At 33.5% G+C, this 17,807-nt stretch overlaps 1 protein-coding gene across 5 annotated transcripts in view; it reads left to right on the forward strand.

The window, feature by feature from the left end:
• Positions 1–17,807, forward strand: part of LRBA (LPS responsive beige-like anchor protein) — a 342,404-nt gene that overhangs the window by 88,510 nt on the left and 236,087 nt on the right. For all 5 annotated transcript variants that reach the window (XM_087936051.1, XM_026698133.2, XM_026698135.2 and 2 more), the window contains exon 34: positions 517–578. In XM_087936051.1, coding sequence (XP_087792177.1) covers positions 517–578 — 62 coding nt within the window. The remainder of the gene's footprint in view (positions 1–516; positions 579–17,807) is intronic.

The raw sequence follows: 17,807 nt of genomic DNA on the forward strand, positions 1-17,807 counted from the left end.
GTCAAGGGTCAAAGTACTAATAAGAGTGCTTGGGATGTCTGCTGCCATGAAACAAAATGGAAACTTGATTGATAGCTGGAGGGCTGAAGGGAGAGAACGCAATGGAGAAAGCAAAGGTCACAGAACCATTTCCCTTCTCTGCATATATAATGATCAATCCATTCCAAGGTGAAGAAATGTAATATTATAAATCAATTTCCATATGCCATACTTAGTTTTATTAACTCGAAACCCTAATATTTATGTAATACCAATTAAATAGCTTTAGGCCATCATTTTATATTAAAATTATGCATTGCAATAATGAAATTAGTGAATATATTTAAATACATAGTCCACTGACAAACAATTGGATAAAACAATGAATATGTGAGATTTCTTGTATATTATTCTACAGGATAGGGACAATATTATCAAAATTCAAATATATTATATAATAAAATTCCAATATTGTATATTAAATATATGAAGGTAAAGCCAATCAAACTATGTAATTCTTTTTCTTTTTTCCTTTAGGTCTTGTATGTATGAAATCTAGCAGTTCAGTTGTGGAATTGGTCATGCTGCTTTGTTCTCAGGTAGGTTTCAGCTGACTTTAAACAGCTAGTATTGCCAATAAAACAAGCAAGTAAACTAGCAATCAAAAACATTTAGAGCTTTTGAAATTGTATTTCAGATCATTTGTCTTCGATATTCTGGATTTAGTTTTAACCTCAGCAACTTGAGATCTAATTTTCCCCACCCTTTTCTCCTTACACTATTTTTTTTGTATTTCCCATCTTTTTTTTTTTTTTTTTTTTTAAACCAAAAAAACTTTTTTTAATCCAAAAAAAACCATAACAAAAAAAAATTTTTATTTTTATTTAAAATACCACCTAGTGCCCCCCGTTTTCTGTCTCCTTGCCGTTCGAAATCTGTTGCCTTGAAATAACATAACTTCTAGAAAAAATAATTAGAAAAGTTCACTAGTATATAAAACAATCTTATCTTATCCAATGTGATCAAGATGGATACTGCCTTAAAATTTTGGGCTTTATTATGTTTTAATAAGAGGCATCTTTTTACCCAATAATATATTTAACAAAGAAAATACAAAACTATGGATGTTAACATGTGATGCAAAATAATATAGCTGCATTAGAATTAATGGGATTTGATCTTTGCCTTTTTAAAAATGATTTAAAATACATGGAGCCTCATACTAATTGCTCTTGACATAGGTTCTATGAGAAATGTAAAATGCTACTGTTAGTAATATGAATAACATCATGTTTTATACTATTATTGAAAGTAGCCCTGCAATTAATTGTGATTTACAAAAGAAATAATCTAAAAAATTAGATACATCAACAAATTATAATATGTAGTAGATTAAATAGCAAATGATTTATTCATCTCCCATTTTTCTTCATCATTATTCCATCATATGGAAAGTTTTTATCAAGCTTTTTTGTTTTGTCCTTTAAAAATCACATTTTTACTGATAGTAAATTCCCCTACTTAAAACTTTAAAATAGCTTTTTTTAATGGGAATGTTATTGGTGTAGAGGTCAAGGGTTTTGACCCATTTCAGAACCTTTGACCTTCATTTAAAGCCCTTATGGTTTACTTGCCTGACGAATAAGGATAATGCAAAATTAATGTTTTTTTTACATTGATTTATTTGTTTTAGTGCCTGTATTGCCAAATGTATTTAGTCTGTGCTGATAGACATTTCATGAATACAAATGAAAGAATCATAGAAGGTGTGAAAAATCAATAACTTGCATCGACAATAAAGTGCAATAAAAACAATTACTTTTGGAGATTACAGCTAATGGATTTTTACAATGAACTAGTGAAGAATAGTTTTGTTTCTAGTGAGTCTGTTATTCAGTAATGCACTCAAACATGTTAGGACTATTTGAATTGTTTCTAGAAATGCACATAAGCATCTGGATACTATGCAATTTTAGGTAGATAGAGATAGACATAGATAGGTAGGAAGGTAGATAAGTCAATTTCCAAGGCAGCATATTTTAAAATAATGATTTTTTAAAAGGAAGGAACTTTATTTAATACTTTTAATACCTTCTTTGAAACTATGATAAACATGTAAAAGTACTATTAACTGAGAAAATAGTTAAAACTTTATTGTTTAGCGCGTGCACACACACACACACACACACACACACATATCTATCACATGCACTAATATAAAATATACATAACTATGAATACATACGAGAATTACTTGTATCAGAATTGCTTCTATAGTTCTATGATTCAAAGTGGAATGAATGATATAGTCTAATGTCTGTTTATCATTCATATTGTTTATGTCCTATTATTGAATAGAATATGGTAATGAATTAATTGAGATGATAACAGTGAAATGCGTTATTTTGTATTAAATAGTTGAAAAAACATTATAATAATTAGAAATGATATCCTGGTTGAAAAGAGTAGCTATAACACAAAAAACAATCTAAGAAATGAAACTGAAAGGATCTCAGAGGTATAAAGATTTAAATTTGGGTGATAATTACATATTTTTCTCTGATTTTTTTCTAATTTAGAATCATTATTGCAATCATAGAAATGATCTATTTTTTAAAAAGAAAAACTCTGTTACCATAGGAAGCCTGAGAGATCAAAATTGAATTTCAGCCCGACATTTTACAAATACTATGAAGGGATGAGGTTGAGCTTGATTGATTTTTTCTTTTCAAATAAGATGGAAAATGAAGTGACCCTCTTGCTAAAATTTTAATTAATTTTTAAGAAGAGATGGAGAGGATAGAGGGGCCAAAGATCGAAAGATCAGGTCGGAAACTAGATTAAATCACATAAATAATACAATACAGTTAAACATACGCATCTGTAAATGTGATTTTAAAATTTTATGGATTGGCAGACATAATATCACATTAAAGCACTGCTATGATTAATTCCTATCATGACATATTATTTTTAAAAATGTGTAATAATCCATGCAGAAACTAAATTTTACAAGTGTAAATGGTACACAAAAAGTATATTAAAAGTAATATACTGATATTTTTTAAAGTAATTCTATTTTTTTAAAAGTTTATTGTAATATAATAAAAATCCAGGCATTGGATAAAAACTCTGAGTGCCTTAGCTCTTTTTTTTTCATAGTATACACAAAATGTCAAATTATTTGAAATACTATTGTTTATTCTCCCTGTCAACTCCATCAGATGTCCACACTTGTCTTAAAGACCTCAGGACATTTTTAATTGATACTGCATTCTGAGGCCAAGTACCAATGCTGTTTAACAGCATAAAATGATTCTGCATTTAGTATTAACTGAAGAATGTCCTTGCTTACTTGACATTAATATCATTTTTTGAAAGAATCCATGTTACATTCAAGGCTACTTTATAAAAGCATTGGCTTGTTCATCCTAATTCAGTCTGACATATATTCCAATAACACTACCTCCCCTCTAGAGTTAACGTTAAATTTATTGCTAAGCATTGTGAAGTGCATCATTTAAAAATGGTTTCAACCCAAAACATCTAATAAATAAATAATGTGTGTGGCTACTCAATAGTAGACATTCAAGACTAGAAATCATTCCATCGGATACTCAACAGTCCACTATCGTAGAGCGCTGTCAGATAAATCTTATAGTAGCTGCATTTATGTCCTGTAAATCACATGTTATTGTCTGAGCCTTCTGCCAGGTCATCTATTCTTTTCCCATTTATCAGAAATGCATACAGTACATTGAAGCTCAATGCACCATCTAGTCTGGCTTCCTGTCCAAGTAATTATACCAACCGAAAAGTGTGAAATTCTCAGCCAGATGCTCCTTTTGAGTGTATCATGTCCAGAATGTATGTAGAGCGATTTCTGTACTACTCCAGAATGCTTTTTATTTAAAAGATTTTATGAAATGCTACTTGAATAAGAACAATTTTAAGTTTTATACTATTGCATGCATACAGATAATGCACAAGTGAAACCTTCTGTACACTTGTTAGTTTATCAAATCTGTTTCCTTTAATTCATTCTACAACAAATGAAGCATGTAGCCTGTTTGAGTACAAAAAATAAGAAGAAATTGTCTTGAAAGTTTCATATGTTGCTGACAGCTGTTCTTTAAGTCTACTTAATGTTTGTAAACCAGGTCCTAAAATTTGTCCAGTAAAATTATACATTTAAAAAAGTTCCTTTACTTTAATTTATTTGCATATTCCTGAACATAGCCATGGTTACCTTTAGAATATTTTGGAACAGTGAGTAAAGCTATCAGGAGAGAGACTTTTAAATATTATGCAACAAGAAAGAAAGAAAGAAAGAAAGAAAGAAAGAAAGAAAGAAAGAAAGAAAGAAAGAAAGAAAGAAAGAAAGAAAGAAAGAAAGAAGATGCATTTTTTGCATTACATTATATGTATCCTGTAGTCACACTTCTTAAGCAGTATCCTTGTGATCTTTTATTTTATTATGTAGCTTTGTGATAAATAGGTGTTATGTATAATAAGGATTCATAAATGATTCTAGAAACAACAATAAGCAAAATTCTTTGACCAAGAAAAATAGTTTTGATTTGGTTTATAAATTATTTGACTGATTCAATTGCTGTAAAGATCCAAAATTTTGCGTAGTTCTTAAATGAATCAGAAAAACTGCAATTACGCCAGTGGACTTCAGATGTAATCAGAGTATCACAAAATGCCTGTTCCCTTTTTACAGTACAAAAACTTGTATATCAGTCTAAATGCATGATGTTAGAAATAGGAGATATCATAATTATTTTTTAAACATTTCAAATGTCAATTGAAATTAAAAAATTCTATTTTCTTCATGATACAGAGAGTTTGATAAGAGTTTTAAATTATAGAACTGCTTGCTTACTTGTAACAGTGGTTCTCTATGTCAACCTCTGTGAATTCATATCAATTGGTTCTGTTTGTGGAACATTTCCAAAGTCTGGTGGTTTTGATCCAAACACCTTTATAATTGGCTAATCTTAAAATCAGCCTAAATATTCTTAGAATCAAGCAAATGCTATATGACACTGAAAAGGGCCATATAATGTATAAAGAATGTAAAGATCATTCCAACATTATACTGGAATTGATGAAAAAGATATCATGATTCAAATGGAAGAGAAATGTGTTCTTTGGTAAAATGAAAAAGCAAAGTATAGAACTAATTTGTCTCTGTGCATGCCAATGTAAGGGTGGGGCACAGAGTTCACTAACCCATTTATCACACATGGCAGCCACAATGAATTCAAGCAATAAATGATCAGTAAATACTTCACAACACTCTTAACCAGCAGAAGTAGTTGATATACACATACATACACACACACTTGGTGTTTCTTCTGCTTGTTTAAATACTATCCATGTTTTAAAGGCATTGATTACCATCAGTTAGCTTATAGCCTAGAGATATTCTTGTCATCATCACAATTACTGGAGACTAAAATGGCCTTCTCAGCTCAGACTGATATGCAAACCATGATCTTACCTGAAGAGAAACAGCCTTTGTAATAACTATTGTTTGATAACTTCCCAGTTCATTTCAATGTGCTGTAAATGTGTCTACTTGGAAGCTGATCTAAAAGATTCCTGACCGAGTCATATAAATGTGATTGTATTATACTGATGCATAATTCGAAGTCCCATTCTTCAGTGAATACAGATGTAATTAAAAAGAATACTGAATTCCCCATAGTATAACTTGCTATAGAAATATCACAGGATTCAATCCTAACATGCTTTTTCCTATACTGTAAATAATAACTTAACTCTTAATTGTTTTTCAAAAAAGCTGCATATTGATTGGTTAATCAATTGATATAACTTAAAACACTATAAGTAATGTATGTGGGCAGCTAAAAGGACTAGAATCTGTGACTATCTTCAGTTAGGTTCAATAAAGTTCATCCATTAGTGCAATCAAAGCCATATCTGTTCCATGTTAAAGACTGTACGCTGATTGCCAACCACGGTCTCAACAACTTTTCCCAGAAAGGAAGATTGGAGACTGGGGGATTCATTCTCTTTCCCTCCCTCCCTCTCTCTCCCCTTCCCCCTCCTCCCCTCTCCAGTTGCACAAAGAAATTAGCAGAGATCTTCCTCATATGTGATAGAGCTTCATTTCATAAGTGATCATAGGCTAAAGAAATCTCAAGCAATCAAGCAAAATGATTCCATAGTCATTACTGTGGACTCTGAGTCAAAGATAAGTAGGCAGCTTTGTCAGCAAAATGTAGGTATAATTAATCAGAGCTACAAAGAAGAATTCTTGGTATTGGGTCTTTCCTAGCAGAGAATTATTCTCTCCTACATGGTGCACCTGCCAGATGATGTGTTGGCACAATAAGAAGTAATAGTTTTTCTCTTCCTTATTGCCAAAGATGTCTGTACATGAGTATATATCTGTGCTCGTTCAAATTTCTTGTCTTGATCTACTATTGCACTAAGCATTGTTTGTACCACTTCATGTCCTGAAGATTTCATTAAATCAGTAAACCCTTGGGGAAAGACTAATAGCCAACTGGGTCACATATTAATAACACCAGACAAGATCCTCAATGGTTTAATCTATCAGATTGTTGTGATATTCCCCAAGCACCTTCTGGAGGTCATTTGGATCCAATAATTATTGGATTATTTGGATTCCATGCCTGGAATGGACCATTCAAATAGCTCTAGCCCTAAAACAGTTTGAATGTCAGTCAATCACATCTGGACCAGAAGTGTTCTGACTTGGGTTGATGATAGTACTCTTTGCATTCTAGATCATATAGCAACCACTCTAAAAAAAGGGCAAGACATAAAGTGTTTCACCAGTATATATTGATCCTGAGGACACCTGAAACAAGACTATGGTTGGCAAGGAATTTGAACTTTTTGGTCTACTTGAAGCTAGCACCTATCGCATGGAAATGGAAGTACTCCAATACAAAAATCACACATTGCACATCACATCTTTATTTTCACTTTCCCACAGCATCCATTATCTTTTTACCTTCAAAATTTTGTTTTCTTATGAACCACATACTTCATTTTTTTACCCTGATGCCCCTTTTTAATATGTTCAAATATTGTGGGATAGTTAATCATTAACTATTGTTATTTTCTTATATGTTCCAAATTAATTAACATTTAAATATACAACCTATTTAAGATTTAAGGACTAGGGTTACATTCATACATACAACTGTGATATAAATACTTTTAGTTTGGATTTTAAAAAACCCGTGTTCCCCTCATATAAGATTCTGAACAGGAACTATGCATTTAAATTTATCTAGAGCAGCTCCAAAATATTACCTGCATTTTGAATAGTTGATGATTATATTCTGTGTTCTAAGATAAATCTGTAAGACCCTTCATGTTTATTATTTTAGTGGCCATTGTTAAAGAAAGAAAATTGCTTTATTGTACTACATTGTAAATTCCAAAGCTTCAATAAAAAATCAGAATTAGTCTAGTCTAGAAATAGTAGTCAAAGCACGTCTCTCCAGATGTCAAGAACTAAGAGAACATAATTTAGCAAAGAAACAAGTGTTTCCTTCACCCTTAAACTTTAAGGCATCCTGTTGCTTCACCTGCACACTAGGTCTTTAAAAAATTGAACCATTTAAGGTGAGTTTTGTGTTAACAGAGTATACACCCTGGGGTACGTAGTCTAGTCAGAAGGATAATACCATGCTGGCTTTCAAACTAAATCTTTGAACAATATTCTCATGAGTGTTAAATGTAAAACAAAGTAACATCAACTGGCACTTAATTCCATGAGCACCCTGCTGATTGGCCTAGGCTGTGAAATAGAGTCCTTCCTGACAGGAAGACAGTCTAGAAGTACAGAGACCCCTGAAAATAAAGTGTGCTATGGCTTGAGAGCCTGCTGTTTTACAGTTTGTTTTGTTTGAGAAGTTAGCAAAAAGAAGTAAATCTAAGCTGATATTTTTAGAGTATTCCTTTTACATTAAATATAAATATAGGCAAGTCAGTTTAAAATTGAAATAGACGCTCATTACATAGATCTAATTTTAATATGACATGAACATATGTAAATCATTGAAACTCCATAAACTTTCCATATATATTCAAAAGATGTTCTTGTATGCAGTAGCCTTTATATGTGAATATTAACAGTTTACTATTGTATTTCCAAGATACTTTTGTGCAGTCAGTTATAGTCTTTTTATTTATAGGATAGTATGCATTGATTTACGGTAGCTTTTGGAAATTCATAATGTAGACTATTTCCAAAGGTAATTTATATAAATTAGGGATTCAATCATATTAAAAAGAGGTAGTTACTCAAAAGACATTTTCCTTATAAATATGATGTGATTATGTATGGTTCTTTGTATACCAGTATAGACTAGTAGCTCTCACACTCATAATCATGAAGTGTTTTGAGAGACTGGACTTAAAATATATACAGGATTGACTCCCATCGACCCTTGACCCATACCAATTTGCCTATTGGAATAACAGATCCACAGAGGATGCTATTGCCATGGCTCTCCACTTTGCACTGAACCATCTGGAGCATAGTGGGAGCTATGTAAGGATGCTTTTAGTTGATTACAGCTCGGCTTTTAATACCATCATTCCAGATATACTGATTAAGAAGTTGCTAGAATTGGGTCTCTCCTCTTACATCTGCTGTTGGATAAGGGACTTTCTTACTAACAGACCCCAACCGTTAGGATTGGCAGCTATTTTTCCTCCACTCTTGCTCTCAGCACTGGCTCTCCACAGGGTTGTGTGCTGAACCCCCTTTTGTATTAACTCTACACCTACGACTGCATTCCCTCTTGTCCCACTAACTATAATAAAATTTGCAGACAATACCATGTTGGTGGGACTCATATCAGGAGGAGATGAGACAGCCTATGGGTCAAAGATTTTCAGCCTGGTCTTGGTGCAAGAGTCATAACCTCACCCTGAACATCAAAAAGACCCAAGAATGGATTATAGTCTTCAGAAAATGCAAAGCAGAGCCTCTCTCACTATATATCAATGGAGACTGTGTGGAAAGAGTTCATAGCTTTAAATTTCTAGGAACTCATATTTCTGGCAACCTTACTTGGTTGGTCCACACTATGGCCACTGCAAAGAAGGCCCAACAGCACCTGCACTTTCTGAGGTTGATGAAAAAGAGTGGTGTGGATGAGAAGTTGCTGGTTACTTTTTACCATTCTACCATTGAGAGCATTTTGGCATACTGTGTAATGGTGTGGTATGCTGGATGCTCTGCAGTGGATAAGATGCTCCAAAGAGTTATAAACACAGCACAAAAAAATCATTGGTTGCTCTCTTTCTTCTTTGGAAGAGATTGTGAAGACCAGACTCCTTTCTAGAACATTAAAAATCTCCACAGACCGTATTCATCCTGGATATTCATATTTCAAACTGTTACCATCAGGGAGGTGTTATAGGTGTCTTAAAATGAGGATTAATAGATTGAGAAAGTTTCTTTTTCAAGGCAGTAATTGTCCTGAATCAAAGTGCATTTGTGATTTAGTCCTAATATTATTATTTTAATTTTTAAATACTCTGATTGTGATGTGGTGTTTGGAGCACTCTGGTGGGAAGTTGCTATGGCCATTAAATGAAGTGCCTACTTATGATCCCCCATCCATGGTCTTACCAACTCAGTTGTTAAACAGAGCATGGTGTGCCTCAGGGTCCCCAGGGAGATCCTGGGAGGCCTAGTTCATATCCTGTCCTTGGTCCCCCAAAGCTTTCCCTATTCCCTCTGTTCTTGGGTTGCATGGCATGATCTCAAAAGTAGCACCATTTTCAGGGCAGCTGCACTGAATTGTGAATACTTCAAAAATAGTGTCTGCTTCCAGGATCAAACATGCAGCCCAGAAACAAAGAGCCCTGCTCTCATTCCCTAACATGAGCTCCACAGTGGTCTGCAACTCTCTGGAGCTTGTGTTAAGATCAGGTCTCTCCATTCCTGGGCATGTGGCATGAACCCAGAAATAGTTGCCATTTTCAAAGCACCCATAATTCAATGCAGCTGCCCTGAAAATGGTAGCCGCTTCTGGGGTCAGGCCAGTAATGGAGCATCCTGCCTTTCTTCCCTAACCCAAGCTCCAGAGATCTTTGAAAAGTGCGAGGAGGAGGGCGTGAGGACTGTGAAGTGAGAAGCAAGGACAGGGTGGGGAAGTGGGTGAGCTAGACGGGTGTGGTATCCCTGTAGTCAGTTGTAAGAGCTAATGACCACAGGGTTGCTGCAGCCGTGGTAACTTCAGAACTAAGTTGCAAGTAGTTTTTGGGGAGGTCACTGTAATTTTGATGGATTACTAAGTAACTAGTCATAAGTTGAGGACTATCTGTACTATCTTATGTTTTTATGATTATAATTAACCAAATAAATCTATATTCTGGTGGTATGGATGAAATGGCTGGCTGGCTGTTGGTTCAGTCATGTTAATTTAACCTGAGTTTCAAAACCAATTTATTTTTTTCTGTAGCTAGAACATGATTTATTGTTCGTGTGCCTCAGGGTCCCCACATATTTGTACTATATACTACAATCCTAATAATAAAAACCTAATATCAATAATAATAGGCTCCTTGGGTGCAATCCCAGAACAACTGGAGTACCACTTGAATACCATCAGCATTGACAAAATCCCCATCAGTCAATTGCAAAAAAATAAAACATAATCACAACTACAACCAAAAATAACCACCAAACCACAGCCACAAATAATCACTATCAAGACTTTGTTGATGACCCCAACTATGTCAAGGACCTTGGAGTATTCATCTCTAATGATCTAAGTGCTAGAGCCCACTAACTACATAGCCCAAAAGGCATTAAGAGTTGTTAACCTAATCCTGCATAGCTTTTTCTCCGGTAATATCACACTACTAACTAGAGCATACAAAACATTTGCTAGACCAATACTTGAATACAGCTCATCAGTCTGGAATCCACATTACATATCTGATATTAATACAGTCTACAAAGTCCAGAAATATTTCACGAGAAGAGTTCTCCACTCCTCTACTTATAGCAGAATACCTTATGTCACCAGACTTGAAATTTTAGACCTAGATAACCTAGAACTATGCCACCTTTGGTCCGATCTAAGTATAGTACATAAAATTATCTACTGCAATGTCTTACCTATCAATACTTCAGCTTCAACCACAACAATACAAGAGCACATGATGGATATAAATTTAAATTTTTATTTCATCCATCTGACGGTCTCAAGTGACCCTGGATGGTTACCTTACAATAGTATAAAAACATAAATATTAAAAACATTAAAATGCATTAATATATAACTATATTACTGCTGTGATAAAGGTAAATTCCTGAAATTAGTTTTCTTCATGATGGCAAAGAGCAATATAATTAAAAGTTGCTTTTGATTATACATGTCTGTCTGTATGTCTGTCTGCCTACCTGCCTGCCTGCCTGCCTATCCATCTGTACTCTCTGTGTGTATTCTTGTGTGTGTGTGTGTGTGTGTGTGTGTGTGTTTGTGTGAATGTATGTATGTATGAGCATTTACTTTTCTACCTACAAATAGTTTATGGTTGTCTTAGACTGAGAATTACTTACATATAAATTTTGGATGATTTTGTAACATCTTTTCTCTTTACATGTTCTGCCTGATAGGTTGAGTTCTATTTCTTTAAGAAATATTTGTGTTACGAAAATATTCACTGTTGAAAATTATTCTATTTTGTCTCACTAACTTTGACTAATCCAATTAATTCTAACAAATATTGTTCGGCTCTTCGGTATTATCATAAAAGTATTGGAGGTTGTTCAAATTAATAAATTATCCCATTGGTTCTAGAAATATTGCTCACATGTGTCAAGTTCACTATGTGTACTAGATCCAAACAGGAACAATATAAATAATATACTATTTCTCATTTAGTGTAGGTAGTCACTATGAGCCAACAATGACTTGACAGCACATAATCAATTAATCAATAATACATTACTAACAATTTCACTGTTTAGTTTACAATGACCTAGAGTTTATGAGCTATATATTCCTATTTCAACATTAATTTATGTCTATCTAAATTATGCATGGATTAGATTCAGACTGACTTAAATCATATTGATTTTAGTGAGTCCAGCTTTTTTTAAAAAAATCACTAAGTCTGGTTCCAATTTACCATGCATTTTCTGCTTTAAAATGTCATGTTTGAAAGACATGCATTTTATTGATTAGTATGATGCAATAGTGTGGCTTTTTGCAAAGATCATTCTCCCTGGCAATTTGGGTTTATTAAATCAAAATTTATGTTGGCCTAAGTGGCCTTTGGTTGTGTATCGACATGCATTTGTGCAAACACACACACACACATATTTATGCATGCATGGTATTTGATAAAACAGGATATTTTATAATATCAGGTAGCAAAACAAAGAGATTAGAATTCAATCTATTATGTTTCCCTTGAAGAACCTTTTCGATTGCTGCCTCGTTAAGTAGGGTTGTTCACCTTACTTCATGTAAGAGTTTGGTCCTAGATAACATTTATATAAACAGTTAGTTACAAATAAATTAAGTGATCAGCATAAATCTCTTTTCCATCTCTTGTGATACAACGCTATTTTGTTTTACACTATTCATGATATTCAGTATTTATATTTTATGGATATAGAAAAAATTAGAAAAAAATACATTTGTTAGTGAACTGTCTTCCTTAATCGATTTTCATATCAGAATTAATATATTCTATATGAGTCCAGTTTCCTTTAATCACCTATTCAGAATTTTAGTTCTGTTAATTGTATACAGCTGGTTAAGAATTAAATTGGTCAGTATTTCACTATTCATAGAGCTGGGCCTTCAAGATCATGTGTTCTGTGACTGTTTTCACAATAATAAAATGAGAAAGTTAAGTAACAATGCCAACTACATTTTTATTTTCATAATAGCATAATTTCCACAATAGTTGTACATAATGTTTTCAGGAGAAAGTAGTGTTGGAATATTCTGTAAATATGCCATGGGTTTTACGACACTTAAGACATATCTTTATGTATTAGTATAAGGTTTAGTATTTAGTATTTTTTAAAAACAAACAGAAGTACCTTATAGTTTCCAACTGTATACAGGTAGTCCTTGAGTTGCAACTGATTGTTCAAATGTACAGCAGATTTATGGGACTTTTGATCCAGTTCCGAAGTTCCAATGTCCTGTCCATCTGGCCTTGTGACCATATTTTGGATGCTCAGCAAGTGGACCACATTTACTGCTGTTTGCAGTGCCCTGTGATCATGTGACAATGATATTGCAACATGCCTGACAAAAACAGGACGTTATTTTCTGTTTCTGGCAAAAAACACCCCATAGTGAACAATGAGTTTGTTTAACAACTGCAGCATTTACTTAAGAATTACGGTATTCGCTGACTGTCACACAAATGTCATGATTCATGGGCTCCTGTCAAATGATGATTCACTTTACGACCATCACAACTTACAACCAAAATTGTGATCAGTTGTAAGTGGAGGACTACTTGTAAAAGTTTATTGTGTATTAGAATTAAATTTTATAATGAGGTATTTTCAGGAATTTGCTACATAATAGTATAAAACCAATTTATAGTAAGTTTGCCCAAGTTTACTTCCTATAAAGTGGTATTATACAATTGTGTCACATACTGTAGCATAGTGTACTATTGTGTAGCATAAAATGGCTTAAGAGGCAGGAAAATTTTCTGCTTTTAGTTAAGACTGCTGTTTCTGTATGGCATGTTCACAATTTATTTAATTCTTAACGTAGTCTGCTGTGGAACTGAGCATACTAAAGAGCAAAACAGCTCTGGTTTCTCTGTCTGAGGTTATTACTTGCTGTATAATAACACAGGCTTTATTTTATTGGGTTAGTTGTAATTAACTTCAGCACTATGCATTCGTATAAATTATTCCCAAACTGTTTTCTTTACATTTTTTGAGCAAGCATGTTTGTTGTTAAACATTTTTTGTTAGAACTAAAGTTACAGACCTCAATACACACACACATATACATAAATATATATACACACATATGTATACATACACATACACACATATCAGTACATTTGAGTGCATCATTTAAAATGGCTTTAAAAGTTTGCCTATTGATCAACATTTTAGAATAATGATCTCAATCTGATTTTAAATTGGTTAACAGAACTGATTTATTTGTTAACAGAATTACCTCATACCTTTTAAAAATACTGTCTTCAGCATTTCTTTCCTTGTTTCTTTCTCACAGCATAAGAGGCGGGTGGAGTGGGGGAGAAAGTACTTTAGACACACAGAATTTGCATTTCCTTTCCTTTATTTATTAATGATCCAAAATTTCCCTGTTCTTTCCTTGATTGAAAATGGGATGTCACATACAAAACGTGTGTATGCCTGTTGGGGGTTTATTGGGCACAAAGTGGCTGATAACATAAAATGTGTGTAAGCCAACACAGTTGTATAATTGCTCCTTTTGTGTAGTAATATGGTTGGTTAGATGAAAGTCAGGCTCTATTACTAGGATACAAATATGAATATAAATGCAATAAAGGATATGGAAGGACTGACTACTTATATTTCACTATAAATGAAAAAATAGTTATACATACATTTCTAATGTCTGCCTTGAACCTTTTAGCCTGGAGCAGTCTCTAATGAACAGGCCTCCCCCTTCCTCACTTGGGCTTTGAGCTTCCCTAAAGACTTGACTTGAGACCTCAAAGGGCAGCAGCTGCCATTTGTCTTGAAGAATGAAGTTGCCAAACATTCAGGCTATGTACTAATAGAACACATTTGTACAATTCAACCCCAGAAGCTTGATAGAGGTTTAATGTTGATCATGTGTTGCAACTTGTAAAAGAGTGGACTTTGAGCAACTTTTATCATGAGTTTAAGAAAGCAAACCCTTTGCGCTGGATAAGAGAAGAATGTGTCTCAGATGAAGTTTTCTGCAAAGTTACATTGTTGGAGAAGAATATATAGATGGTTCATTGCCAAATAAAATTTTATGGCATGTGATTACTATAACAATGTTGCATGCTATTCCTCCATAAATAATGAAGTTCAGTGCTGAAGAGTTGGAATGGGCAGCCCTCTGACTTCACATTCGTGGACTGCTCATTCCAACACTTTAGCAAGAGAGGAACATTTAAACATCAGGAAAGCATAGGACACTGTGATACATGAATTGAGACTTGAAGGCCATCTTTATCCTGTTTCCCCAGCTAGTTGGAAAATCTGGAAGGTTGAATAGAATTAGAAGAATTGGCAGAAATGGAAATACTATTGACCAAAGAAAATAATTTAATTAGGAGACAGTTTTCTAATGACAAAATAAATAAATTGTAATGAACATAAAATAACTTCTTGAATGCATACACACATGCATGCAAATGCATATATAATACATAGTTGCATGCGTGTTCCATCCGGACACACTGTTATATCTGATGTTTGGTAGGACGTAAACTGTACAGATCCATATATATGTATTCAGATATCTTTTTAAGCAGAGGTGTCCAATATGTCAGGAATCTGAAGTGTCTGATTAGATCTACATTGCCTTGGCAGGAAAGCAAAACTGTTATCTGCTCTTGATCACATTCCAGCTTCCTACTCCAATTTCCAGGAATTCTGAATGATAAAAGATTGCCTAGATCAGATCTTGTACTTATCGCCCAGTTGGTTTTCTGGCAAATTATATTACTGCTTTAATACTATTTAACATTCTACCTGCTGGTTATGAAATATTAGCACATTTTCTATAAATTTCAGTATGATTATAGAGATTGGAAACAGACAATATACATTTTATAAGAATAGGACATAGTATCAGTTTATCAGGTATGAAATTTTTGCATTGAATTGAATATTTATTTGGCTAAGTGTGATCAGACATACAATGTATTTGTCTCTGGTACTCAGTATACATGTAAAGCAACAGAGAGAATAATAATACCAATAAAATACCAATAAAAGGGGAACTAAAGAAGATAGCAAGAGTAAATAATAGCCACAGTATATAGGTTAATTATGGGTTAAATTTGTCAGTATTTCATTGCAGTTCTTTTTAAACTGCTGAAATGACGTTATACTTACTGGATTTCATTAGTGATTGGCTTTGAAGCTGTTAACATCTTTTTAAAAGTTTTTTATTTTTAACAACAAACAAACACAAAACATAATACATAAACAACAAATAAAACATTTTGTCAATTGTACAGTATGTCGGTTGGTACATATGTCTTGTGCACAATATCTATAGTCTTTTCCTCTTAAATTTACATTCATATTGCATTAATTAACTTTTCATATCATATTATACTGTTCCTATACCATCATTAGACTTTTATTTCAATTCCATATTATCCTTTGGAGCACATCTCAATTCTTATTAACTTTTATTCGTATTATATTTTATTCAAAGATAATCTGTTATAGCATATCATTACTATTATATTATACATCAATTCCTACTTTTCTATTTAGCCATTGATAGAATAAATCCCATATATTATAATACTCTTTGTCTTCTTGCTCTCTAATTGCTAATGTTAATCTGCTCATTTCTGCACATGCCATTATTTTCTTAATCACTTCCTCCTCCATTGGGATTTTCTCATTTTTCCAGTTTTGGGCAAATACAATTCTAACTGCAGTTAATACATTAATAATCAAATATGTCAATTCTCTATTATAACCTTCAGGTAAGATTCCCAATAAAAATGTCTCTGGTTTTAAATCTATATGCTGTTCTGTGCTGTTAGCATTTTTATTAATGCTTTAGGGAAAAGAATAACAAAGATCTTGACATAACAATGCACTTGGCTCCATGAATTTAACTGCAATATAGGATACACATACTGTGTTAGAATGTTAAATTAAACATGATAGGCAATAGGCATTATATTCTTTTCCTTCCCTCTCCTCCACTATTAAACCACATATGCAGGGGTGGGATTCAAATTTTTTTAACAACCAGCTCTGTGGGCATGGCTTAGTTGGTGAGTGTGGCTTGGTGGTCATGTGACTAGGTGGACATGGCTTGGTGGTCATATTATTGGCTGGGCATGGCCAACTCAATATCACTCACATCGAAGCATGCATCTCTTCGCCTGGCCTTTCATGACTGTGGGGATGCTGCAACAGTCATAAGTGGTCGTAAGTCACTTTTTTCAGTGCCATTGAAATTTTGAATGGTCACTCCACACAAGCAAAGTACCAGCAAAGGAGGGAAAAATAACTCCAGAGAAGTTCCTGAGACAGGAAGGCTAGTCCTGCCAAGAAGGGTTAATGGAGAGGCAGTTTCTGTAAGCAACACTAGAATGTTTCTTTCCTGCCTTCCTTACAGGATTAGGCCAGTAATTTCTTCTAACAACCAGTTATCCAAACTGCTTAGAATGTTAACAACTGGTTCTAGTGAATAGGTGTGAACTGGTAGAATCCCACCCTTGCACATATGGGGGAAACATTTACTTTTAGCTTAAAAACATTTATTTAGACTAATGTTGTTTTTTATAATTATCTATAATAAAGTTACGCTGGATCCAGCTGCAATAATCTTTGTTCCTTTGACACTTTCTGTTTCAGTAACTATACTATGAAATACTATAGCATGATTCAAAATGAAAGGAATTTCAGTCAAGCACTAATATATGCATGATATCATTTAAATAAAGTGATCAACAATATTTTCCCTCTCTCTTGCCTTTCTGTTTTGAACAAATGTTTAAAATAGGAGTTTTGTTGGAAGAAGAAAAACAGTGTTTGATTAACCGTTACTTTATAGTACTAATATGTATTTATTCCCTAAATATGT

The sequence above is a fragment of the Pseudonaja textilis genome, chromosome 6 (assembly GCF_049901715.1).
Source record: "Pseudonaja textilis isolate UNSWEBS1 chromosome 6, rPseTex1.2, whole genome shotgun sequence".
In the NCBI taxonomy this organism is placed as follows: domain Eukaryota; kingdom Metazoa; phylum Chordata; class Lepidosauria; order Squamata; family Elapidae; genus Pseudonaja; species Pseudonaja textilis.